Source organism: Martes martes (assembly GCF_963455335.1).
Source record: "Martes martes genome assembly, chromosome: 1".
In the NCBI taxonomy this organism is placed as follows: domain Eukaryota; kingdom Metazoa; phylum Chordata; class Mammalia; order Carnivora; family Mustelidae; genus Martes; species Martes martes.
In genome coordinates, this window is record NC_137888.1 from 201,211,982 (window position 1) to 201,236,498 (window position 24,517).

Below are 24,517 nucleotides of genomic sequence, written 5' to 3' on the forward strand. Positions count from 1 at the left end.
TTGGCAATGTCTATACCTGACCTTGCTTTTTAGTTAGCGGTACACGTGCCTGCCTCTCACACTGTCCCACAGCATCACATCTCAGGACACGGATAAAACCCATCTTCAAAATGTTCCCGTACCACACAGATCTGGTTCCAACCTGATTTAGCTCTGGAGTGGGGCCTTTGGAAAAGCTCCCTAGGTGATTCAGACCTGCACCCCAGTTCAGTATGGTTGGCTGTAAGTCCTTGAAAATGAGAATTCCGGAGTCTTCCCACAGTCCCTTCAGCAGGACTTTGCACACAGTAGTCACTCAGTCTATGCCTTTTGAATAAATAGCTACTGTTACAGCCTTTGGCTGGCACATAGAGAGCATGTACAGCATTCACCCCTTCAGCTCCAGCTACAGTTTTAATGATGCATTTGCAATTGGGTGGCCAGCCTTAGAGGCATTTTATCTGGCTGGGGAAGACTGAAGGTCTAGTTTTAAAAATTAGGCCAGTAACACCTGCTGGAGAGGACTGGGTGGTGCACCAGTGAAGGACAAAGCTCTCGTGGTCTTGCCAACTAATAGGTGAGGACATCACTCAGCACAGATAGAAGAAACAGCAAAAGGAAGGAGACAATGAATAGTTGTGGGCTCAGAGCTAAGCGAATGGACTTCTGGTTAGGATAATCATTCAGTGCCCCTTTAAAACCTAATATTCTTAAAATTTTGTTCAACTTTTATTCAGAGGGCAGGCTGAGTCCAGGGAGGGGAAAGGCAGAGGACTCCAGCACCAAAACCAAAGCTGCATGTTCTCAACCCCACTCTTCCTAGAAGGCAGGTTTTGGGGTCTTGCCTTACTACAGAGCATGCCTTTTGAGAGTTTCGCTTCTTCATCTCCTCACCCCATCCCACTCCTTCCCAGCAAAAGCTGCTCTGCTAAGTATTTCTTTCAACACATTCAGCCACACCCCTGAGAGCCTGTCACTAAATACGATCGTGTCCATCTCCTTACATCTCTAGTGATTTTTGTCATCCCCAAGAGTAGAAAGTGGAGCCTCTTCTCCTAATGTAGTTCCTTGGGAATCCAAGAGCAGAGGCACAGAGAAGCACAGATGTGAATGGGAAGACAGAGGGGCATCCTATCAGAGAGGGAACGGTGAGCAAGACTGCCGAAAAGTACAGCCAGAGAGCTACACATGGGTGGCCACTCTCTACATACCTTGACCACACCCTCGTTGGCCACAACCTCTTGCTTTCCTCCTCTCCACCCACAGAACCACGGTTCGACCTCAGCTAGACTCTTGTGGGCCTGTCTCTCCCCCTGTGGTCAATCAAAGTGCCCTGGATACTGGGCTGCAGATCTCCTGCCACTCCTGGCATATGAAACATCCACAGTGGTTCCTAGAAAAGATGTCTTCACGGCATTGCTACCTCCCTGCTCTCTCGGACAAAATCAGGAAGGGAGGAGGAACCTTGCTGGTCTCTGAATGGGAACTTTAAGCCCAGGGCAGCCCCAGGCGTCAGATGACCCCAGCCAGAGTGGAAGTTCCTCAAGGGCACAAGCCTCCTGCTGCAGCTCTAGAACCTCCCTTGGTGCCCCACAGGGTTTGTGGTTGGTTGAATAAGTGGATTGGAGACCGTCTTTTTGGCTTTTTCCTACTTCTGTTTTTTTTTTTTTTCTTTCCACACTTGCTTACATTACATCTTCTGGTCAACCCCAGGTACCACCAATGGCTTCCCACGAACTCTTCCCTAGAGCCCATCACCCCAGACATTGCCTGGTTTGCTGACCTCCTGACAGCTTTCATTTGTGGAACCTACCTGGGACAGGACAAGGAGGCCCACGAGTCTGGGAAAGCCCAGCAGAAGAGACCCCAAAGCACACTATCTGAGAAGGCTCTCAGGATCTGAGCCCTGGACCCAAACCCCAAATCTAAGCTCCTTTACTGACTCACTGTGACCTTGGGCCTCTCAGACCCTCAGTGTCCTCCTCTGTAAAACTGTATAAATGCCAACAACACAAAGGCAGACTACCCACACGATGGAGGTACACAGGAGGTCATACGTGTAAAAGTACTTGCTTTGCCAATGATTCAGCTCCAAATAGGAATTACTATTGTAATCATCTCATAAAGACAGAAAGCATCATTGTATCATATGCACAAATAAAAGATTTGCACAGACCCACCTCTGGCTGTGTTCCCCTCATTTCTACCCAAGGTCATTGTATAAGACTCCTAAAAATTCTCTGCTTATGGGGGATCTGGGTTAGGATTTAGGGTGCAGGGAGGAATACAGGAGGAGGATTGGAGATAAAGTATGGAACAAGCCTTGTATGGCTCTGGATGGTGGGAAATTGGTTCTTTAGGCCTTAGGCAAAATTGTCCAGGAGGCCAAGTGTATCTTAGAGTGCTCCATGGCTCATCTCTCCCCTGGCCTGGCACCTAAGTTGGCTATCTTCAAGTCCAAGGTTTTTTCTACCTATCTTATGACCCATTGTGTCAGAACAAGGACTTTTCAGAGATCAGCTTTCCAATCAGAAGGAATGATACACTTCCTGCTGGGAATTTCGGGTATCCTAAAAACTTGGTAGAAGATATTTTGCTGGTTCGGGGGAAGTTTGGGAAGGGGGATAAGAGTTATCCTGAACTCCACTCTCTACCTTGGGGCCAGCCCAGATTTTAGGTCCAAGCTGCCTATAACCCCCTCTCCCACACACCCATCCCCTCCACAAAAGAAAGTGTGGCCAGAAGGACCGAAGGACAATGGCCGTTTGGTTCTTTGATCTTCACCGTATCAGAAAATCAGACTTGAGCATCACTCATGGTTAGAGAAAGGACATGGGCAGTGGATGGGCACTGGATAGTTGCAAGGATTAGAGATGGGGCCAGGGGTGAGAATGGAGAGGGTATGCAGACCTCCAGAATGTCCCTTGTCACATGTGGAGGCCCACTCTGTGTGAAGGCAGCACAAGCCCATGTTTGTGCCGGTGGACGGGTATAAGACCACAAAGACAAATTAGCCCTATTCTCAAGTTGGCCAGCCTCTGGTCATTTGGCCTATTTGAGGAAAGATTTCCATAGGATTACTCTAGGCCCAGGGAAATGCTGGCCCTCTTTCCAGATGACTTGGATGAACCTTCTAGACTCAGAGAAAATAAAACAAGACTCAATTGTCCATGCAATTGGGAATGTACACCTTAAACACGTCACCTTAAATGTGTCATTAAAACTATTTCAAAGCACTTTACAACGAACTATGAGAGTTTGGAGAAGTACCCACCTGTATCTTTCTCCTCACTTTGGTTACAATTGGTTCGACAATCTGCCTCTGATTTTTTCCAATAGTGAGGATAAAATGAGTTAAAAAAAAAAAAAACCAACAACACTGAACATTACTAATTTCTCAAAGCATCTTCTGTTTACTTAAAAATTAGAGGAAACCCACAAATATTGGTCTCTATAGGAAGTCACACTCACTTTTCTGGCTGGATCTTTAGCAAACCACTTCCCCTCCTTATTTATTCAACATAACTGGAGAGGTTTAAACTCAGTTATCTCTAAGATCCCTTCCTATGATTAAAAAAACGAAGTGTATGGGTGTATAATTTCATAAGTTGCATTTCCATGGGGTTCTTTAGGGTATACAAACCTTCAGCTTCCGGCACGTATGGGTTGAACTGTGTCCTCCTCTTACTCTCCACCAAATTCTTATGTTTAAGTCCTAATTCTCAGTGCCTCTAAACATGACCTTCTCTGTAAGGGCACTTACTACATATGTAATGATGTAAAGTGAGGCCATATAGGTGAGGGCAGGCCCATGACCCCTTAAGACTGGCGTCCCTATAAAAAGTGAAAATTTGGACACAGACCCAGACAAAGGGAGAACGCCATGTGAAGACTGGAGTTATACTATCAGAAGTCAAGAACACCAGAGATAGGCAGCAAGCACTAGAAGATAGGAGAAGCATGGAACAGGTGCTCCCTCGCAGCCTCAGAAGGAGTCAATCCTACAGACACCCTGACTGTAGACTTCTGGCCTGGAGACCTTTTAAGCCACCTAGTCTCTGATGGCAGCATGAGCAGGCTAATACAGGGCACTGATCTCCGTGGGTGTGCAGGGAATTCTAGTGCATCTCAGAGACCCTTGTGAGGTTTCAGGGTTACCCTGCCCACACAGAATATTGCATCTAACCGAAGACACCCACTGGAGACTGGAAACAGATTTTTACTGAGATCTGCTCGGTGCCAGGCCCAGACATTCTTACATCTCACAAACACCTTGTAAGGTTTTTGGTTCCCACTTAGACCAAGGAGGGTATCAGGGCTCAGAGAGGTCACACTCCAACATTCATAGCCCCAGTCACATGGGGTCAGTGCCTGAGGCAAGGGGTCACAGCCCTGAGGATGTAGGGTCACAACTGTAATCCAGTGGGGTCACAGCCCCTGGCACAGGGGTCACTACTCAGAGGACAGAGGGTCATGGACCCGAGTATGAGTTGTCACAGCCCCGAGGATGTGAGCTCACAACCCTGATCAAGTGGGGACAATGGACTCAAGCACGTGGGGTCACGGTCCCAGGAACATGGGGTCAAGTCTTCTGGCATGTGGGGTCATGACCTCTTCACTAGGGCCACGGCTCTGAACATGCGCGGTTACAACCCCAATCATGTGGGGTCACAATTCTGAGGATGTGAGGTCACAGTCCTGAGAAAGTGGTATTAAAATCCGACATTAAAATCTCTCCCATCCATAATATGTCACAAAACCCTTCAGACTGTGGTAGGAACAATGACTTTCCATTTGCCATCCTCCCCCTCATTCCACTTCCTTTCATAGTTTTTTAACAGGAAGAATGGAAATCACTTCCCTGCCACCCCCACAACTCGGCTAGCCCGTCCATCTAATCGCTGACTTATCTATACCTAGTTAATTTATAAAAGAGCACTAATGACATGGCAAACCCTAACCTTAAGTAGGAAATCTATTTGCTTTCCTATATTATCCCACCTAGGCAATGCTGGGGCCATAGCAGCTGACTGGATACCACTAGCTAAGTCCTGGGAGATAGAAGGTATTTCTAGAGTGAATGGTAGAACAAGGGCAGCCAGAGTTAAGGAAAGACAAGAGCCCGGGCTTCAGTCACAGGCTGAAGTACCCCGGGTCCTGTCGCTCTTCTGTCTCGTTGTGTCCACAGCAGACGTCATGAGTGAAGAAGGCGTTTTGTTATCTTGAGCCCAGCCTCAGAATGACTCGCAATTTACAAATAGAAAATAGAACGTATAAACAGAAATCAGCCCGAGAGTGAGGGAGAAATCAGGGGTGGTAGTTTATTCATAAACACTTACTTTTTGAGCACTGAATTCCAATAGGTCCTGGTGTTAGGAAATGAGGGGATCAAAAGATGCGAAGCCCAGTAATACATTAATGCTTTCCATTTAGCCTGCCCAAGGTATCAAAAATATTATCGTTTCAACATGTAATCTGCATAAAAGTAGTAACACGCTAGTTCGCATTATGTTTTTCATACTAAGTCTTTGAAAGTTTGGTATACTTTGCACTTACAGCCCATGTACGATTCAACACGAACTAGCCGCGTTTTACGTTCTCAAAAGCAGCACGGGGACAACGCTGCTTTCAAGGTGCCACATAGATGACCTGCGGACACATGAGCCCGCGGAAACTGCAAGCCTTAAGCTAGAGCCGGTAGCACCGTGCTCCCAGTGGGAGACGCAAACCTCAGCCCTACGGAGCAAACCGGGAATCGTAGTCCGCCGGGTTCTGTGGGGTCCGACGGGACTTGTAGGCATCGGCCCTGCGGAGCATGACGGGAGTTGTAGTCCGCACCCGCCTGCGGCGGCTCTGCGTATCATGGCGGGCCACGGCACGCTACCGCACTCTTCCGCTGGGCCCCAGAAAGTTTCGCTTCTGCCCAGCGGTGGACCCACGAGCGCGTAAGTGCCGCGGGGGGCCGGCCGGACCTTGGGGGAGCCTGGGCCGCTGTCGGCCCCGGAGCTGAGAACTTCCCTCCGTGCGCGGCTTCTTCACCTGTTGCCCTCACTGTCCCCGCCCATCCCGGGTCTCCCCGAGACCCCGCCCGAGCCCTTGCCCCTGCCCTTGCCCAGCAGGCCTGAGAGGCACCTCGGGCCGGCGCTGAAACTAACCCTGGAACCCAGGCTGCCTCTGGTGGTCAGTTAGAAAGACAGACCCCCCAGACACCAGTTCCAGGACCTCCGATGTCCAAGGGGCCGCCAAGGAGCGCACCATATGGGAGTCTCAGAACAAGCTTTGGATCCTTTAGTCACAGGAGGACAGGTCCCGGAGTTTCTGCTTGCGTTGTCCGGGAGGCTGCTGACCTTAAAAAGCGAACTTCCTGGCTTCGCTGGGCCGGGACAGCCCAGACCATCTCATTTCGCCCTTCCAGGCATAAGGGGACAGTTTGTTCATCCCTTGGCCCATTCTCTTTACCTTGTGTCCAGGTGCAGGATCTCGAGATAGCCCCCAGTGATCTTTCCTGAAAACACCTGTGGATTTGGGAGTGCGGTGTGGCCGCATGGGACTTGGGCTAAATAAGAGCCTATTCAGAGCCTAGGGTCGGGGTTGTTGTAGGGGGAGGGCTGGGTTTTACTTCTGTGTAAGGAAAGCGTGTGCGGTTGACACATTAACCACGTGGCTCCCTGTTACTGCACATGTGTCCGCTGATGCCTCTTTTCATTCTTCACAGCTCCCACTGGTTGCCCCCTCTAGAAAAAAATAGAGCACTTAAAGAAACTGCTCCTGTTGGCCGCAGCCTCTGTCTCTCTGCTTGTCTCACCGCGGCAGTTTCCTTTCCCATAGAGAAATGGGTCAGGGGCTCTTTGAGGGCAGAGGATCAGGCTGTAATCTTCTCACTGCCCTCCTGCCCCTGCAAGCCCTGTGGTCTCTGTAGCAAGCTTTACTCTCCTGCCATCTGCCTAATGCGGCTTCCCCATGTGTTGATGCTCAGAAAACGCCATCTCGCTGAGGTTTAATGTTTTCTGTGGCTCACACCTTCCCAAGTGGACCCATGTTGAGTGGCCCCCACTCGACCCTCCCTTCTGTGACAGCTACTGTTGATCGGTTACTGAATTCCTTGCCCAATCGTGGGCCATCGCTGTGATCACTCTGGAAATCACGGTTGATTGTCTCAGTGAAGGGACATGGCCCCTTCTGTGATTACAAGGATCTGAAACGGTTCTTGCTTTAGGAAACAGATTTCCTGCTCCTGTTAATAGTGTTCATCTTTGTGTAGTGCTCCATTTAGCTTTTAAATTGTTTTCAGTATTTTATTAGGAAAACATAATCATTGCAAGAATTGTGTAGTGAACGTGTGCCCACCTGTTAGAATCCACAAGTTGTATTTGACTTTGATGATTTTTGTAGTTGCTTTGGAGTCTATCCTCTAGCTGCTCCTTGGATGGTCTCTGCTTCTTGTGGCTGCTTTTAGGGCCCTTTGAGGTGGGCAGGATGGCCCCCACAGATGTTTGTGATGAGAGGAGTCACCCCGAACAGATAAGATCAGAGCAGCTGGTGACAATGACCCGTATCAGTCACCGAGGCTGTGGGCTGCCGCCTCCAGAACACGTAGTAGGCGCCTGAGGAATGGCAGTCCCTCTCTTTCTTTAGGGGAGAGGTTTGGCTGTGAATAACCCGTACTTTCTGGTGAATCCAACGACGACTTTGGTGACTCAAGACTGGAAGGTCTTTAAACACGAGACAGAGGAAGCATGTAGCCTAGCTATGGTCTCGAGGTGAAAATCACTGATGGGAGCTCAGAGTTTGGGGCCACGTTCCCTGGAGTAGCCCCAGCACGCACGGCAGGTCAGGTGCGTTGACTGGTGCCTTGTAACGAGCCAGACCCGCCCGTGAGCAGAGAGGAGTGGAGTTTGGCCTTGTCGGCATCTGCTCATCTCCTGCGGAACGTCACTGTGTTGCTCCAAGGATGAACAATATTCCCTCTTTGTGATCTCGGTGCCAGATTTTTGGAGTTTTTGTTTGTTTGTTTGTTTTTGTTTTTAAAGCTTTTGATTGATATAAGAACCTGTGGTTGAACAAGTAAATAAATCAGTTGGGTGGATATTGAAATGTCTCCATGGGCCTGTATTTAGCCTTTGGCTGCTTCTAGACATCCTGTTTGTCACCGGACTGCCCCATAACACAAGCTTCAGCCCCTGAGCACATGGGATCATGGCTTTTAGGAGAGGAGGATGGTGGAGCTTAGTGGGCCAGGAGGTGTTTTCCCCTCTTCCACATGTTGGCGCCAGTCAGCCTGATGGTTTGTGTGACCACCAGTGGTCCTCCCTGTTCACAAAGGGCTTTGTGGCATTTGAAAAACACCAAGTGCCTGCTTCTAGTTTGGCCCGATCCTGTTGGCAGGGATGAGGACGTGTACATCAGCGTGGTTCTGAGGGGACGCTGTGGTCTGGTTCTGGGGCCCCGGGGCAGGTCTGGCTGGCCACCTCAGGAGCCTGGGGTGCTGCGTCTTTGGCCTGGGGCAAGAAACTGAGTTAGGGGAGCCTGTGGAATCCAGAAGAAAAACGTGAGGTGAAAAGGCAATCCAAACAAGCCATTAGTATGCAAGGGGTTAGGCCAAGAGGAGCATCCCGTGGGAGGTCCAGGGTGGGCTGGACAGCTGAACTAGATGTGGTGGTTTCACAAGGAGCCAGAAGGATTTCCTCAAGCTGACCCTATAGCCCCGTGGGCTGCTTCCAGGGTACCTGGAGCCTCGGTCAAGAGCAGGGAGGGGGCACTTAGAAGCCTCCGCCAAAGTTAGCCACTGGGAATGTCTGCTCCTCTCCTTCCCCGCCTCTTCCTTAAGGAAGATAAAGGGTAATCTCCCCACATTGCACATGGGGGAAAACCAAAACAAAACAACAGGGGAAAAAGAAACCCCACCCAAGATAGGAAAATGTCAAATAACTTCCCTAAGATAGGCAGATTTCCTTAAATTGCCTGATAAGAGTTTGGTGAACTAAATACAGCCCCGTCTCACCCAGTCATGGCACGATCTTTATCACATTACCAATTGCTTGCGAGGGAATGGACATTTCACATGACTAGTCTGATTCCAAAATCCGAGTAGGGTGCAAATAGGCAAGCCTCGGCTCCAGTTGGTAAAAGAGAGGACAGTTTTCTTGCCCATTGCCAAACTCCAGCTTCGGAGCCATCCTGGGTCTTGCTCGGGCTTCCGGTCCGCCGGCACAGCCCCACCCCCTGCTCTGTACCCGGATGCTGCTCTTGCCACCCAAGGGCACAGCGGAGCTCAGACCCATCAGTACCTCCCCGACCCTGGAGCTGTTCCTGATGGATGGTTCCAGATCCAAAGTCCCAGGGATGCAGAGAGGGAAGGGCTTTGCGAGGGTTGGGTGAATGGGGGGAAGTGACCGGGGGTTATCCTTGTCCAGATAGGGTGAAGGAGGTGTCTGGGTAAGGCTGTGTCAGGCCGGAGCTGCGGGGCACACTTTCTCCCATAGACACACTTAATCTATCCAGTCCCTAACTTACAGTATTCCGTTCCTTCTTGGGATAATAATTCCGTAATAATGACGGTAGACTGTATGTAATTACAACCTGATTTTTTAAAAATGTGGTGTTTTAGTGAACATAAAAGTAATTTATGTGCAGGAAAGGAAAACTGAAAAATCAGAGAAATCGAATTTTTTGAAAATTTACCCATGTTTTCTACCATAGAAGGATGGTTAGCACTATTTACCTGTTGGTACATTTCTATGCCTAAAATTTAGTTTGGTTTGTTGGAGCAAGAGTCTCTGTTTCGGTTTTGTGTGACCGATTCATTCATTCATCAAATAATTTATCGCGGGCTCTCCGTGAGTCCGAGCTGTGCTGGGTGCTGGGGAACTGGTGAGTAGCAGTGGCGCTTACAGACAGGTGGGAAGAACAGGTTAAACAAGAAATTACCATACTGGCAAACGGCCACAAACGTGGAAGAAAGGCAGTGGGGCTTAGAATCATGAGCAGAGTAGAATCTGGTGCGTTCTGTGCTCGCTTGCTTTTCATCAAAGCCCTTCTCAGGCATCAAGTGATCTCTTAGTTGCCTGTCAGCTTAGTAGGGCGGATGCTGTCTGTTCTTCCCTCTGGAGCTTGGGTTTCTTCAAGGCCACGGCCCACCGGCCTTGCTCGCTCGTGGCTGTAGCCCCAGCCCCTGGCTCAGGCCTGCCACTTCCTAGCAAATCCTTCTTACCCGGCTGGCAGTCTGTTAACACATATGGGTTGCATGTGCCCTTAAGGCCATGTTTAGTGGCCAAAGCATATTCTGTCAGGGATTTAGTTTGTGATCCGCAGGAGAGTCTCCCAAGCATATCGTTTTGGAGCCTGTAATTTTCTCCATCCGGCTGGGCTTTGTGCTGTGTGGGGGCAGGAAGAAATAGGTCCTTCAGCCGACTTCCCAGGTGTTCACATACCTGTTCCAGAAACTACCCGGAGTTCCACACAGCCCCTCGCCACCTCCTGGATAGTTTCTCTGGGCCTTCCAGTGGCAAGACCCCAGGTATGGATGTGTGACTTCTTCCAAGGAGCTGTCTCCGCTTCCTAAAAAAAGACAGCTTCAGGCCCCCAGAGGCAACACCTCCCATCCACAGGTCTCTCGACCCTGCCTTCGTGGGCCGGTGGACTAGACCTGGAGCCAGTTCTCTGTGTGTTCCAGAGGCAGTGACCAAGAAGCCTAGAATCATTGGTGAGAGGGCAAGAGCCAAGAGAAGGTTCAAGAAAAGATGGCAGAGGCTCAAGTTCTCCCCTCCCTTTATGAAAGGAGATCACAAGCAAGGAGTGTGTGGGAAAAAGGACCCAGGCATGCAGTTGGTCGACACTTTAATTACATCTGAGGGGTTGGGTCACCTCCCGAGCCTCTGTTCACGTGTGCTGAGATGTCTGCCTCTGAGCTGGCCTCTTATAGACTCCTGAGCACTCTCCTGGGCATCGTCTGGAGGCTCTGCTGAGGGCAGCCTGCCTGGCGACCGCTCCAGGGCTGAGCCAGCAGAACCGCCAGGCCTTGGAGCTGCAGGTACCAGCCAAGGGCACCCCGCGCCCCGGAGATGACAACTGGATAGATGCTGTTGGGTGTGCTGAACCAGGCAAAGGCAAGGGACTCTTCCAGAAAGGCTTTCTGCCCTGGGCTGATCGGAACTGTCCTTGTTCGCATTCTTTCTTGGTCTGGGTGGAAGTCGCTGGTCTGCTTCCCCTTGTCTGGGAGTCAGGGAGGAGCTCGACTGTATGGCGTGGGGGGGGGTGGGGGGTATGGGGTATGGGGGGACTTCTCAGCTGTTAGGTTAGGAGCAGGTACAGAAAATTCTGAAGACAGGACATGGTTGTCTTCCACCCCCCAAGCCTCCTCCTCCCCTTCGGAGCCTTCTTCCCTTAATGGGACTTGTCAGATGCTATGCTGCTCCTGCCAAGTCGATTTCTGGGCAACATTACAAATCGGAGTCATTAGCGCCAGAGTGTAAATAAGTTTACAGGAGTCAGTTGGCGTCTTTGTATCTTAGTTTGGGACTGAACTGCTCTCTCTATTGTTAGGGCCTCTGGGCAGGTGTAGGAGGAATTTGGCATTTGGGGAAGGTTCTTTGCCTCTAAACTAAGACTAAAGCTGTGACTAGGAACTCAGGCGATAGTCCCAGGTAACGAATAAGAGTTTTTAAAAATGCGTTTAGCCCCTTTTGTGCTTTATCAGAATATGGGATGCTTTTAGACATGCTGGATGAGCTGCAACATAATTCTGAGTTGTTCCCCAAGTTTTTAGAAAATGAATCTCTCTGGTATTTGAAAGAGCTTGCCAGAGACAGGCGAGGGAGGTTTCGACAGGTCCTGCAGGAAGGACCCTGGGTTTGTGGAGGTGATTTGCGCTTTGGGGGGTCTTGGGAGGTGTGGGAGTCCTGGAGTTATTCCCCTGGTGCCGAAGCAGCTGTGGCCAAGGCCCTGTGGACAGAAGCTCTAAGTGTCTCCTGAGTTAAGAGAGCTGTTTGCTAATGGATTGTCTGGATGGGGCTGCTTCCGGCCTGAAGTCTGTGATCTCTGTGATACAATAAGAAATAGATATTTGGTATTTGGCTCAGGTTCCCACTACAGAGCTTCTGGAACCCTAGGAATTTCCTGAGTAATGGGAGGGTCTTTTGTTATTCCTAACAAGCCTCTTTTTTTTATTATTATTTTATATCTTTTCAAAGTAACAGTATTCATTGTTTTTGCACCACACCCAGTGCTCCTGCAATACGTGCCCTCCTTTAACCGCACCTGAGTTTATGCTAATATGGCAACTCTGTGGGCCCCTGGATAGCTTCGGGATGGGGCTGGTTGCCAGAGGAACCAACCACGTGGTTAGAGATTTGGCCCTTTTAGCCCCACCCAGACCTCTGGGAGCAGAGAGGGGCTGAGGATGGAATTAATCTCCAACGGCCAGTGATTATCCAGCCCTTCCCCTGTAATGAAACCTCCATCAAAAACTCCCAAGTGATGGGGTTCTGAGGACTTGTGGGTTAGCGAACAGCTGAGGTGCTGGAGGGTGGGGACCCCCGAAGGCAGGGAAACTCCACACACCTCAGACCAACGCGCCCCCCCCCCCCCGCAACTCTGCATCTCTTTCCCTTGGCCGGTCCCAAATTGTATCCTTTAAAATAAACTCGTCATAGTCGTGTTTTTCCAAGTTTGGGGAGCTGTTCTAGCAAATTATCGAACCTGAAGAGGGGATCGTGGGGACCCCCAGTTTATAGCCAGTTGGTCAGAAGTACAGGGAAAAGCAGCCTGGGTCTTGTGACCAGCACCTGAAGCTAGAACAGTCTCGTGGAGAGAGTCCTTGACCTGTGGGGTCTGCCCAAACTCCAGGTAGGTAGTGTCAGCTTGGAATTGAATTAAAGAACACCCAGTTGGTATCCAAACTGGTTATCTGTGTGGAAGAAAGCCACAGTGTTGGTGTCAGGAGCATTGTTGATTAAAAAAATCTCTCATCCCCCACCCAAAGGACAAGTTTTATCTCGAGACACAAGGACGGTGACCATGGTGTGCCTCGTTCTGTGCCTTTCAGTGGTTACTAATAACCTCAGACCCAGGAGGAGGGGTGCAAAATGCCAAGAGCCATCCTTCACGTCCAGGAAAGTAGCATCCTGATGGTAGCCATGACCTTCCAAGGAAGCTTGGATTACCTCCCCTAAGCCCTGTGAGGTGGGGCCCACAGCCGCGGTGGGGAAGCCCACCGGGACCGGCAGCCCCAGCAGCCAGCTTCCTGGGGCACATTACCTGGGTGGTGACTCAGGCCTTTTGGAAAACCAGCTTGCGTCATCAGCAGCTGGGCCCAGCTCACCCCGTGACCTGGGAACTTGGCATAAGCAGAGCTTATGACTCTGAGGGTCAGGCCTGAGGGAGGAGGCCTCCCGGGAGCGTGGGGACACACAGCCGCCTCCCCAGAGGCCAGCAAGCCTCGAGGAGCCCGTTTCTGCCTGTTGAGGCCCATCAGGCCAGGATGCCGCTTTGGTCTGCAGACCTTGTTTTCGCCCTGCCCGGCCTCAGAGAGGGCTGGTTTCCACCGTTGGTGCAGGGCCCCAGCCAGAGCCTGGGTGAGGCGGCTCAGGACCTGTTGCTGGTGTCGCTCCCTGCCCTCTTCACATGTGTGGGTCTCCCCCAACTCTGAAGTGTGCACACGGACCTAGGGGGCAGCTTGTGAGGACTTGGGGGGTGTGGGTCCCCTTCCTCTCAGTTTATTTCTCCCAGAAACAACAAGGCCCTCTGCTGACCACAGTTAAATGGGAGAACCTGGAGAGAGAAGCTTCTCTCTGCTTGCTCTACCCCACCCCCCCACCCCGTCCCGGTGCCCTTTCCTCCTGGGGTCCCTTCTGAGACTTCACCCTCACTCTGCAGGCCTGCATAGCTCCATTGCCACCGTCTCTCACCTTCTCCATCCCCCAAGCAGCCTTGATTTTCCCTTCCTTAGGTCCCATGGCGTCTTTCCGAATTCATCACGGTGCTGCCTTTTTTGCTGAGGCCTCATTCATGATCTGTGAGGTTGGACAGATCCATGTTTGTCAGACACATACCGTCACGTAAGCACCGCCCCTAAGCAAGGCACAGAACAGAACTGCCTTTCCCAGTTTCTGGAGACTCTTAGCGTCCACACCGCCCCCCCCACCCCCCACCCCGGCCCTGGCAGCCAGCCACCCAGGGGATCGCTCCCCCAGGTCTTGCCTTTGTAAGAGTAGTCTGCAGATGGAATCAGCAAGTTTGTACCCTTTCAGGCTGGCTGTTTTCACTCTGCAGAAAGCATTTCTTGCATGGATCCTCGGCTCAGCCCTTTTCTAGGCCAAGTACCCATCACTTTTTATTCCTGTCTCTGTTTGGACCTCTCCTGCCATGTCCAGATACCTGGATGTTTTTCTTTCTCCTTGGCCACAGCTTGGCTCCTCCAGGGCTGGACAGTGCCTTGTGTGCCTCTGTGTCCCCAGCCTGAGTTGGCGCTTGACAGAGTGTGGAACTGGGGCAACTGTGCATTGACAGCGAGGACCCTCCACTCTCTCTACCTCTCCGGGAGGGGTGGGGGCGGGCACTCTGTAGAACCCGTGCGGATGTCTCTGTAAGGCCCTGGCTGGTCCCCACTTAGGTTCTGTGCTCAGCAGGTGACCTGGAGAGACGCCCAGGAACGGGCAGGCTGCTTCTCGAAAACCACTCCCACCCTCAGTTTGGTGTCTGTGCTGGGCAGGGTGCTCTCCTTTCCGAGGTGGGGTTTGGAGGGCTCTGGGTGGATCCCCTGCATCTCTCGGGGCTCCGTGTCAGGAATTCCTGGGCGTGTGGTGTCGTTGTGTGCCTGTGTCATTCCCCCTCCACCAGAGAAGCCTTCCCTTTGGGCCTTGTTCACACTGAATCACGGCTGAGCGGCTTTGTTAGTTAAAAATAGGTCTTGGCATATCCGCCCAGTGGACAGGCCCTTCTTGCTTCAGGCCCATGCTGGAATGCTTATGTAAATATTTGGAGGAACTTGAAACCTGGGACCATTTCTATCCCAGAGTCTTCTCTCCTGGACTCCTAAAGCAGGAAGGATAGATAATATGGCAGCGAGAAAGTGAGGGCTGCATGTGTTAGAAACACTCAGGGTGGCGGCACATTATTTGGGAGACGCTGGAGGGGGTGGTTCCGAAGCCAGTGGAAGAAGTAGTTGGTCATTTTCAGTAGTGACAGTGGCTCAGGTAGAAATCCACAGGGTTTAAATCAGACTGCCCAGGGTTCAAACCACAATTCTACTTCCTGGCCCGTGGCCTTAGACAAGTCGCGGGACTTCTCGAACCCCAGGTTCTCCTTTGCACATTATCTACTGCACGAGGGTGATTGTGAGGGTAAAATGATCACTTGTGGCAAGAACCTAACAGGGCCCAGCACCCAGCACACAGTAGGCCCTCATTTAGTGGTGGCTGCCCCCTGCGGCCCCCTTAGCCTAGCTAGTGGCTGTCACCGGCAAGCATTGCACAACCTTGCACTGGCCATCCAAGGAAAGAACTGGAGGTTCTAAAGGGGGGACACAGGGGTGTCCGAGTGTGTCTCCAGACTTCTCCCCAGTGCCACTCATGTCTCATCACCTCCATTGGTCTGCAGCCACTACTGTGTCCTTAGATCACTTTAGCAGCTGCCCGAGCAGGGTCGGTAACTCAGGACTCACCAGCTGCAAGAGGACTGTAACCAAGCTTAAAATAGAGCCATGTCCCTTGTTGGACCGAGGGCTGTGCAGGTCCCCAGTGCAAGCTGGGCAGTGTCTACACAGCCAGGCTGAGCTGGACTCCGGGCATCTGCTTCCCCCACCAGGCAAGGCCGGCTTTCCTTGATCCCGAAGCCCCAAGGGCCCTCAGCCTCCTCCCTCCCCCGCCACCTGGCCAGAGGTTACTGACTGTTCCTCAGAGCAAACAGGCTGGGGCAGGACATGGGGCCGGGCGTGGGGGAGACAGGGATCTGGTGGTGGCCGGCATGGTGGGCTCAGCGGCCCTCTGTGTGTGGGTTGGGCTGGTTCTGGCCTTGGTGTGTGTGTGGTAGGGGGTGGGGGGAGGCATTTCTAAAGGTGGAAGGAGAGTGAGGCCGTCCTGCCTGAGAGGGTGGGAGAGGAGAGAAGCTCAGAAGCAATGAGTCATGCTGTTTGGTTGGACTTGCTGCTTTTTAAGCCCCAACCCAGGTCATCGTGTCTGAATAGAAGCGTGTCAGAAGCCAGCCGGAGAGTGCCCACCCAGCAAGGCCCCCACGGAAGGGTCAAGCCCTGCCCGTTGAGGGAGGACGCCCAGATGGAGCGACTTTGTGCCCAGAGCGGCGCTCCCCTTCCTGCTGTTGTCGTGTTGTGTCTGTGACTGCCTCCTCCACGGTCTCCCTCTCCCCTCGTGCAGGTGCCACCATGGAGTCTGACCTCTGCTGAGCGGACCCAGGCGGGAGGTGCACGGGGGAGAAGGGTGACCTGCACCCGTCGCCATGGCTTCCCCCATGGCAGAGAGCCAGCTCCAGAGAATCATCCGCGATTTGCAAGGTGCGGAGGTTCGGGGGGAGGGGAGGCACACGGGGCTCGGGTGTGGGGGAGCTGGGGCTGTGCTCCTCCTGTCGGTCTCTCATCCTTGTCACACGGGAAGTAATGGGAGCCCCCGGGACACAGCGCGTGGAAGCATTTGGGGCTCGAGTGTCCACCCCAGGTCAGGCTGGGAGAGCTGGGCCGGTCCTCCTCTCAGGGCGCTGCGAAACCAGTTTTTAAACAAGATCCAGTGCCCTTTTGGGGGTCTGGATCTGCTTTCAGTGTTTGTGCGTATGTGTGTTTTCAAGCCACCTGTTATATCTTCAGCTGAATCCTGAGCCCTCGGGCCATAATGGAGTTGGCTCATCTGGGGAGGCGTGTTCTCCTTCCTTTGAGCAGAATGACCAGCACCCGTCTTTCTTGTTTTGCTGTCCTCGCTAGTCTTGGCAGGCGGACAGCCTGTCCTGTGACGCACTGTGATTCTGGGCCTGCTGCCTCCCGGACTTCCCTGAGCTCAGCAAACCCGCCGACACTCGGAACTCTCATCTCGCTGGAGGAGGGCAGGGCAGGGGAGGCGCACGGGACGCAGAGGAGACTCAGGAGGAGAGTCCAGGGTTCGAGGTCACCCTTCTAGGTGATGTCCCGGGGGTCAGAATTCTGGCAAGTTTCCAGCCTGCGCCACAGCTCACCAGGGCGGGTCTGTAGGCCTCTGTGGAGCTCCAGCACGTTGGCTACCACACGGTGTGAAGGTGACCGCCTCTCGCGTGTTCCAGCGGTGACAGCGTACTTTCCTGACAGCCTGAAGGTCCAGGTTCCTACCTGCTCAGGTGTGGTCTGTCACAGTCAGGGCCACCGGACGCTTCTCCTTCTGCAGGTCAGAAGGCGCCAAGATGAAAATCATTCCCAGGCTTAGCTCCCCATTTATATAGCATCTGGGGCCTTGACCTGCTGATAATCACATGGCATTTCCCAGGTACCAGGCCCTATCCTACACATGCCTTCTGGATAACGACTCATGGGGTCCTCACATTTGGTCCACGAGGTAGGAACCATTACCCCAGTTCTGCAGAGGCAGAAACAGGCACAGAGAGATTAAGTGACTTGCCAAAGGTCACACACCCAGTCAGGCAGAGCTTGGGTTTACACACCTACCAGGTGCCAGAGTCTATACTCTTAGACCACACCAGCCTAGTTCCAGCTAAAATATCAGCTGGGTTTTTTTTCTTAAGTCTACACACGCGCGCGCGCCGAGAAAGTGAAATGACAGTCTGCCAATCTGAGTTCACCTCTGGCCTTGAGAAATCTCTCCACAGAGTAAGCCCTCTTTCCTGCCTGTCAGTCTCTGATTCTCCACGATGACTTTGGGACCCACAGAGCTTTATTGGGAGGGAAGAGAGAGGAAGAGAGGACCCCCTGCTCGCACTCCTGATCCAGGAAGGAAGACATTGTTCAGGTGCCCTTTTCTACCCCACGTCCTGGCTGGTCTGGTCATCCCCGACATCCCAAAGCCATCTCAGTGTCCAGTACCCAGCCCACTGAGCGCTTTGATACACCACTTTCTCAAGGCCCTTCCCTTACATCTGTTGGTAACTGTCTTCATGGGCACACCAGAAATCTCTGGCATGGAGCAAGGGAATGGCGCATCCCTAACTGAGGTGTCCTTGGGCAGTGCTTAGCCTTCGAGCCTCTGCAGGGCAGCCCGCTCATCCTCCTGATGACAGCAGTGATGACGACCTTGGGGTCAGCTCCTGGCTCTACTTTTTAACCCTAGAAGATGTTGGACAAGTCCCATCACCTCTCCAAGGTCCCATTGCTTCCTTCACATGCTAGATCAGCTTGGTAACACCCGCTTCTCAAGATTGTTGGCAGACGCAAATGTATAATTCACAGAAAACTCAGATTATTCATAAGTAATGCATTTGGATTGGCAGAGATTAGAGCTGAAAACTTGATATTTCATACGCAAGGCTCCTTACAAAATTTCAAGAGTTCCCAGTTCAGGTTATGAGGGTTAACCCCACCTGAGGGTGGGGGAGGAAGGCTGTGCATCGTCCCTGGTCCCTGACCACCCCCCTCCCCCCCAGCTCTCGATGTCAGTTGCAGCAAACACTTCTAGAGGGTGCCACTGGACAGCAGTCACTTGGTATAAGAATCCGTCCCAAGAGCCTGTCTTCGCCATTTGCTGACCTCTGCCGGAGAGGTCAGTGTCGATTGAATTTTAGCAGTTCAGGTTCAGTGTCAGTGCTGGGCAGGTCTGCTTTCCAGCCATGGTTCTAGAGCGCAGGATGGGTGCTTCTCTCCTTACGAGCCGTCAGAGAGCAGGATGGTTTTGGGCAGTGTGCCCCAGCCATCTCAACTGGGGGCGCTCTTCCCAGTGTCTACACCAAACCCAGCTTCTCGCCATCCCTCTGTGCCACAGCAGAGGCTATGAGTGACAGTCAAGGTGGTTTTACCTCTATTCTGCACAGGGAGGTCGGTTGTCTTAGAAGTGGAGAGGCGGGCTCCAGAGTCAGAAAGCCCTGGAGGAACCAGGCTTCTCATTTCAGCTCTGCCTTTTGCATCCCGTGGTCTTTGGCCAAGTGCCCTGACCTCTCCCGGAATTCCTTATCTGCCAAACGGGATGACGTTATCAGCCTTCGCCAGCCTCCGGTTGTACTTTCTTCCCCACATTTTAACAGCTCTGAAACTGGGATTATCTTAAAACCAGCTGTGTGTTGGATTTGTGGAACTACAACGATGCCCTTCCTCACCAGTGCTGTATTAAAGGAGAAAGACCCGCAGAAGCCTGGCCCCTGATGGGCACTCAGCTCACAGGAGCAGGTGTCATTGTTGTCATTCTTGGGATTGTTCTCGTTCCTCTTATTTGTACCTTCTGGTCTTCTTGAAGCCAGGACGTAGCCTGTACTGAGCAGGAGGGTTAAAGTGAAGAACAACAAGCCGCATGGCCAGAAGGAAGGTAAAGCTCTCTGGACATCAGTGTGAGGGGCCTGCTGAGTGGTTCGTGCACATGGCGAACCTTCCTTGACCAAAGGCTGCATGCATATTACACGGCCTGCGCAGTGGGCCTGCAGGGAGGACCGAGAGATGTGCCGGATCAGGGGGCCGCGGGAGAATACCTGTGAGCTCTCAGCACACCTGAGCACCTTCAGGCTCAGCCTTCCCTCCTTCTAGGGTCACATCCCACTTTCTGCTTCCCAGGTGCCCTGCCGTCACTGACCGCTTGCTCCCCGTGCATCCCAGGGTTATTCTGCTTCTCCCTCTGAAGCCAGTTACGTGTTCCTGTTTGTTGTCTTAAAGATGCGGTGACGGAGCTAAGCAAAGAGTTTAAGGAAGCAGGGGAGCCCATTACAGATGACAGCACCAGCCTGCACAAGTTTTCTTATAAACTTGAGTATCTCCTGCAAGTAAGTAACTCCTGTACCATGTTGATTTCTGCTCTGTTCTCTTGGTTCCCTCTCGAGTGACTCATGAGCGTCAGGATGTGGTTCAGACAGCTCCGGGAAGCCAGGAAGCCCTCCTGGTTAGACTGAAGGTCGGAGCAGCCCCGGGTCCCTTGGAGCTCGAGCCTCCCGAGTGCGATCCTTTGGAGAATCGGAATGTTGCCCCTTAGCATGGCTGTGGGCATCAAGAATGTTCTTTACAGATTTAGATCATCTTAAGGCAGGTCACAAGGTCATGGGCTAGCAGAGATCGTAGCTTTGGGGCAGTCGCCTCCCCCTTTGAGAGTCTGGGGAAAGCTGTGGGATCTCTCCCGAAACAGACATGCCTGTGTGTGTGTGTGTGTGTGTGTGTGTACACACCCCGTCGCCCGCTCTCTAGGAGTGTGTGGACCCTCTGAAGGTTATCCAGAAGCTCCCATTTTAGAGCCTTGCTGCTCAGAGTGCTGGGGTCCACAGACCAGCAGCATCAGCATCCCCTGGGCGCGGGTGAGAAATGTCTTCTCAGTGCCCACCCTGACCTGCTGAATCAGAATCTCTGAGGTTAGCCCAGGAAGTTTTGTCTGAACACGCTTGCCCTGTAATGCTGACGTATGCTTGCTTGAAGATGCACGAATCTAGAGAGAGCTCTGCAGATGTGGAAAAATACAGGTAATCACAGGAGGCAGGAAGGAAATGGAACGAAACATTAACAGAAGTTATCTTAGGAAGGGGCTGTTCACATTATAATTTTTTTTCTTTTCTAGTTTTGTCCGGATTTTCTAACAAAGTATGTATCTTAACTTCCATAACCAGAAACAAACACTGTAAGATGTTACGTTGTAGAAAGACACACCTTTATCCTTTTGAACACCGACGTGTGCATCCCAGCACACTCCAGTCACAGCCCAGCAAAGCCCGGCTAGAGAATGAGCACCTGCTGGAGGCGAAGCCCTGACGTGTTGAGGGACTCCCCCTTCCCTTTCCAGCTGCTTCTGTCTTACACGGGGACATGATTTATGAACCTTTTCGGTTTTCAGTCGGCCCGTTTTGGTTTTGGATTTGAAACAACTCATAGCTGGCATTAATTGGAATTTATTACGTATTTGGGTATATTATAGTGTTGAGACTTAAGTAGCCAGGGTAAGATGTCTCAAACTCATTTCCCTGATTTGAGATAAAGTTGACAGTCTTCATGTTGTCCTTCAAGACTTTTCTCTCAAATGTCCTCATCCTGTGTGAACAACACCTCTGGTGGTCTTCTACCCGTTTCTGTGCACTGAGGTCCTTTCAAGAGATAGTCTTTCCTGAGGGGCTATTACTCCTGCATCCCATTAGCTGTGTGACCCTGGGCCGGCTGCTTAACCTTTCCCAGCCTCAGTCTCCTCATCTGTAAATTGGGGTTTGAAACACCCACCCTTATTTGCCAGCCAATAAAAATGGCGCCAGGAAAGGACCTCGGCCAGGACAGGGCGACTAAGAAGCTGTTGCTGTTACTGATCACTTAAACGGTAGGATGATTAGCTGCAGGGGCGGCCTTCCTCTCTCTGTCCCCCGGTCTCCACAGTTCGATCAGAAGGAGAAGGCCACCCTTCTGGGCAACAGGAAGGACTACTGGGATTATTTCTGCGCCTGCCTGGCCAAGGTGAAAGGAGCCAATGACGGGATCCGATTCGTCAAGTCGATTCCGGAGGTGAGCAGAGTGGCCAAGTTCCTCGCATCTTCCTCTCTCTGCCTTAAGCATCTCTTGCCCGACCCGTGCTGCAGCCCGCTCCTTGAGGAGGAGGGTGGGGAGCGGACGGCTGGTGAGGAAGTAAGAAAATCCGGGCGCACTCAGTGCCCAGTGCTCGCTCAGGGAAGCCACCCCAGTGAGCACTCGCCAAGCAACGGATGGCTCAGTCCTGACTGTGCTTCAGGTCACGAGCATGCGCCGTCTCAGAGCGGACTGCTCACGTTGAGGCCGTTCGTGGGGCCCATCGGGGGCCTACAGCACGGGACACCTCTGCCTTTTCAAGAAAATTTGTTCCTTAGATAAAGTGCTTAGAGTTTACTGGGTGCTTTCCCTATAATTTGTGCAGGAAACTTGTGTTTATAATGAAGAGAGCAATGTGCGCCATCAAGGGACTGGTTACGCTAAGCAGCTCCCCACATTGAGCTCTGAGAGCAGACAGCCAGTGCTTTGCTGTTTCAGAAAACTCCAGAACAACACATTCTCCGTGCTCTCCTTTCTCTCCCTCCCTTTCTCCCCCCTTCCTTCCCTCTCTTGCCCTCTCTCTTTCCCTCTTTCCTCCTCCCTGTCTCCCTCCCTTCCCCCACCCCTTCAGCCTCGTCCCTCTGGGAGGGAAAAACTGTGCACCCTCAGGAGTAAGAAAACCCCTAGATTTCAGGCAGGAGGACTAAAGGGTTTCTACATTTCGTCTTTCTTTTTAGCATCTTGTCAGTATGTTTGGAGTCACTTTAAAGCCCGCAGCCGTGCTCCTTGGCCAGCCTCCCACGAAGGCTGCCGAGTCAGGTGCTCTGAGATCCCTTCTCGCTCCCTGCCAGCTGGAGTCAGCCGGGTTTCTTCTTATAGAGCATGACAGCCTTAAGTATGCTGACAGTGAGGGCCGAGCATTTCCCACCCTCTGGCATCTGAGAAAAGGAGGAAAGACCTCGGCTGTGAGGAGTTAGTTCCTTGGATTTCTTTAATGTCTGTGCAGTACCACGGTCTTGTGAGAACTTGCCTCGTGGGACCATGGGGTCCCTGACGTAGAGCGTTGTCATGCATCACCCATCTGGAGAGGGGTGTCATCTCCTCTCCGGAAGTCTGGAAGAAATTCTTAATGTCACTGTCCTGTCTTCCACTCCTCAGAGCAACAAAGGCTTTATGGCTTCAGACGACTGAAGTCTGGAATAAGTTTAGCTTAGTCCTCAGGGCCCAGGGTTACAAAATGTGTAAATCTCCTTTTCGCATAATGCACAGACCTTTAGACAATCCGAGGCCAGGGAAACTGACTTCTCGAAGCAAAAAGCACTCACTGCTTGCCCAGACGGCCCTGGTTCCTGGTGGCTGCGTGGGCTCTGCTTCCCATAGGCCCCAGTTGTCTTGTCCCCCTGGAAGGCTCTGCTCTCGGGGGCTCTCTTGAGTGCAATGACTTGGAAGGGCCCTGGGCGCCAGGGCTTCTGGGTACTCAGGCCTACTGTAGTAACCAAGCGTTGTCCAGGCCGCCAAGCCAAAAGGGAAAAGTGAACGGATGAGAAGCCTTGCTGGACCCCTCACGCCCTCATGGGGTGGGAGGCAGCCCTTTGGGCTAAAATAGCCTAAGGCTATAATCAGCTACTTCTGAAGGTTCAAAAAAAGCCCAGCCTGAACTGTGCGAATTTCCTCCAGATGGACCCAAGGTCTGGACCAGGGTGCGGCTTGATGTCCGGCTCTTTGCGCAGTGATCTGACTGAGAGCAGAATCCGCTCCTGTGCCCCCTGCAGACTTCCTGCCCTTCGAGGCTGTTGGGTAGCTTCTGGGTATCGTGCAGATGAGTTTGGGCCAGATACTAAAGATTTAATGAATTAGGTCATGAACCTGGAGCCGTGATGTCAGAACAGCAAAAAATAAAAAGCTGGGCAGTATTTTCACCTGCAGTACAAAGGAACTATTGATCCCCTCCCCCCAAGGATGTTTCAAGATACCTCTTATAATGAACAGCTCCATTTATATGTACACATGTCAGATCAGTTTGCCTCATAGGGCTGATTAAAAACACGGCCCAAATTGTTTGGCACCGAAAGTCTTCATGTTCTAAATGCTGTTACAGTGGCCGTTTTGCTGTTAAGGACAAGCCCATCCCTTGGGAGCTCATGGACATGGGCTGTCGTGTGAGGGTCTTATTGAATTTTGCAGGGCCTGTGTGTGGATGTGTCCATCTGACCAACACACTTGGCCCCACAGCGCCTTGCCCAGCTGTTCTGCGCTGCCCTGAGTTTGCTGGACATCACCACTGAACACTCCGTTCGCTCTTGATCATTAGTGGAAAAAGTATTTGGATGTGGGCTGTCCTCATGATTCTTCCAAGGACGTGTGTCCTGACCAGCTCTCTGCAGACATGCCATGATGGTGTTTCTAAGGCCTGTGTGTCAGACCGCCACCAACCCATCCACTTCCACTCCTAGGTATCCTGACCATGCCCCAGACTCACAGGGCACACATGGATACCCGGCTTACAGCCTCTCTCTTAACTCATGACATTTCACACCTTTTTATTTTTTTAAAGTGACTTCATACTGCGGTATCATTTCCTTGAGTCAGCAGTAAGGAGGCCTACAGCTCTGAGCTAGAAGGTGCTATGGCCCGAGATGTTTACATCTTCATTAATATGTCGGTGCTCGGGTCTGTACCACACATTTCCTGTCTCAGTGCAGTGCCATGATTGGTTTCTCGATAGTGTGGGGTGTTAGGACCATCAGTCCCCAGTCCCCCGCCACCAAGATAAACATTTCTAACCTCTGAAGAGGCAAGGAGGGTATATGGGTCTTTACTTGTCTGACCCAGACTCCGAGCCTGACAGAACTGGGAGGTTGAGAGTTTTCACATTCCTGCCTGTTTACATTGAACTTCTGGGGCCGAACCATGGGAATGAGCCCTGTTTGGCAAACTGGCTCTGTG

General features: G+C 52.0%; 1 protein-coding gene across 2 annotated transcripts in view; it reads left to right on the forward strand.

The window, feature by feature from the left end:
• Window positions 1-5,823: 5,823 nt before the first annotated feature.
• Window positions 5,824-24,517, forward strand: part of FYCO1 (FYVE and coiled-coil domain autophagy adaptor 1) — a 71,592-nt gene continuing 52,898 nt past the window's right edge. The window contains exons 1-4 of one of the 2 annotated variants that reach the window (XM_080827459.1): window positions 5,824-5,924; window positions 16,347-16,483; window positions 19,760-19,866; window positions 21,446-21,571. In XM_080827459.1, the coding sequence (XP_080683585.1) occupies window positions 16,429-16,483; window positions 19,760-19,866; window positions 21,446-21,571 (288 nt within the window). In that variant the 5' untranslated portion in view covers window positions 5,824-5,924; window positions 16,347-16,428. Of the gene's footprint in view, window positions 5,925-15,712; window positions 15,781-16,346; window positions 16,484-19,759; window positions 19,867-21,445; window positions 21,572-24,517 lie in introns of those variants that run through there. The other variant, XM_080827458.1, reaches the window with a different exon arrangement.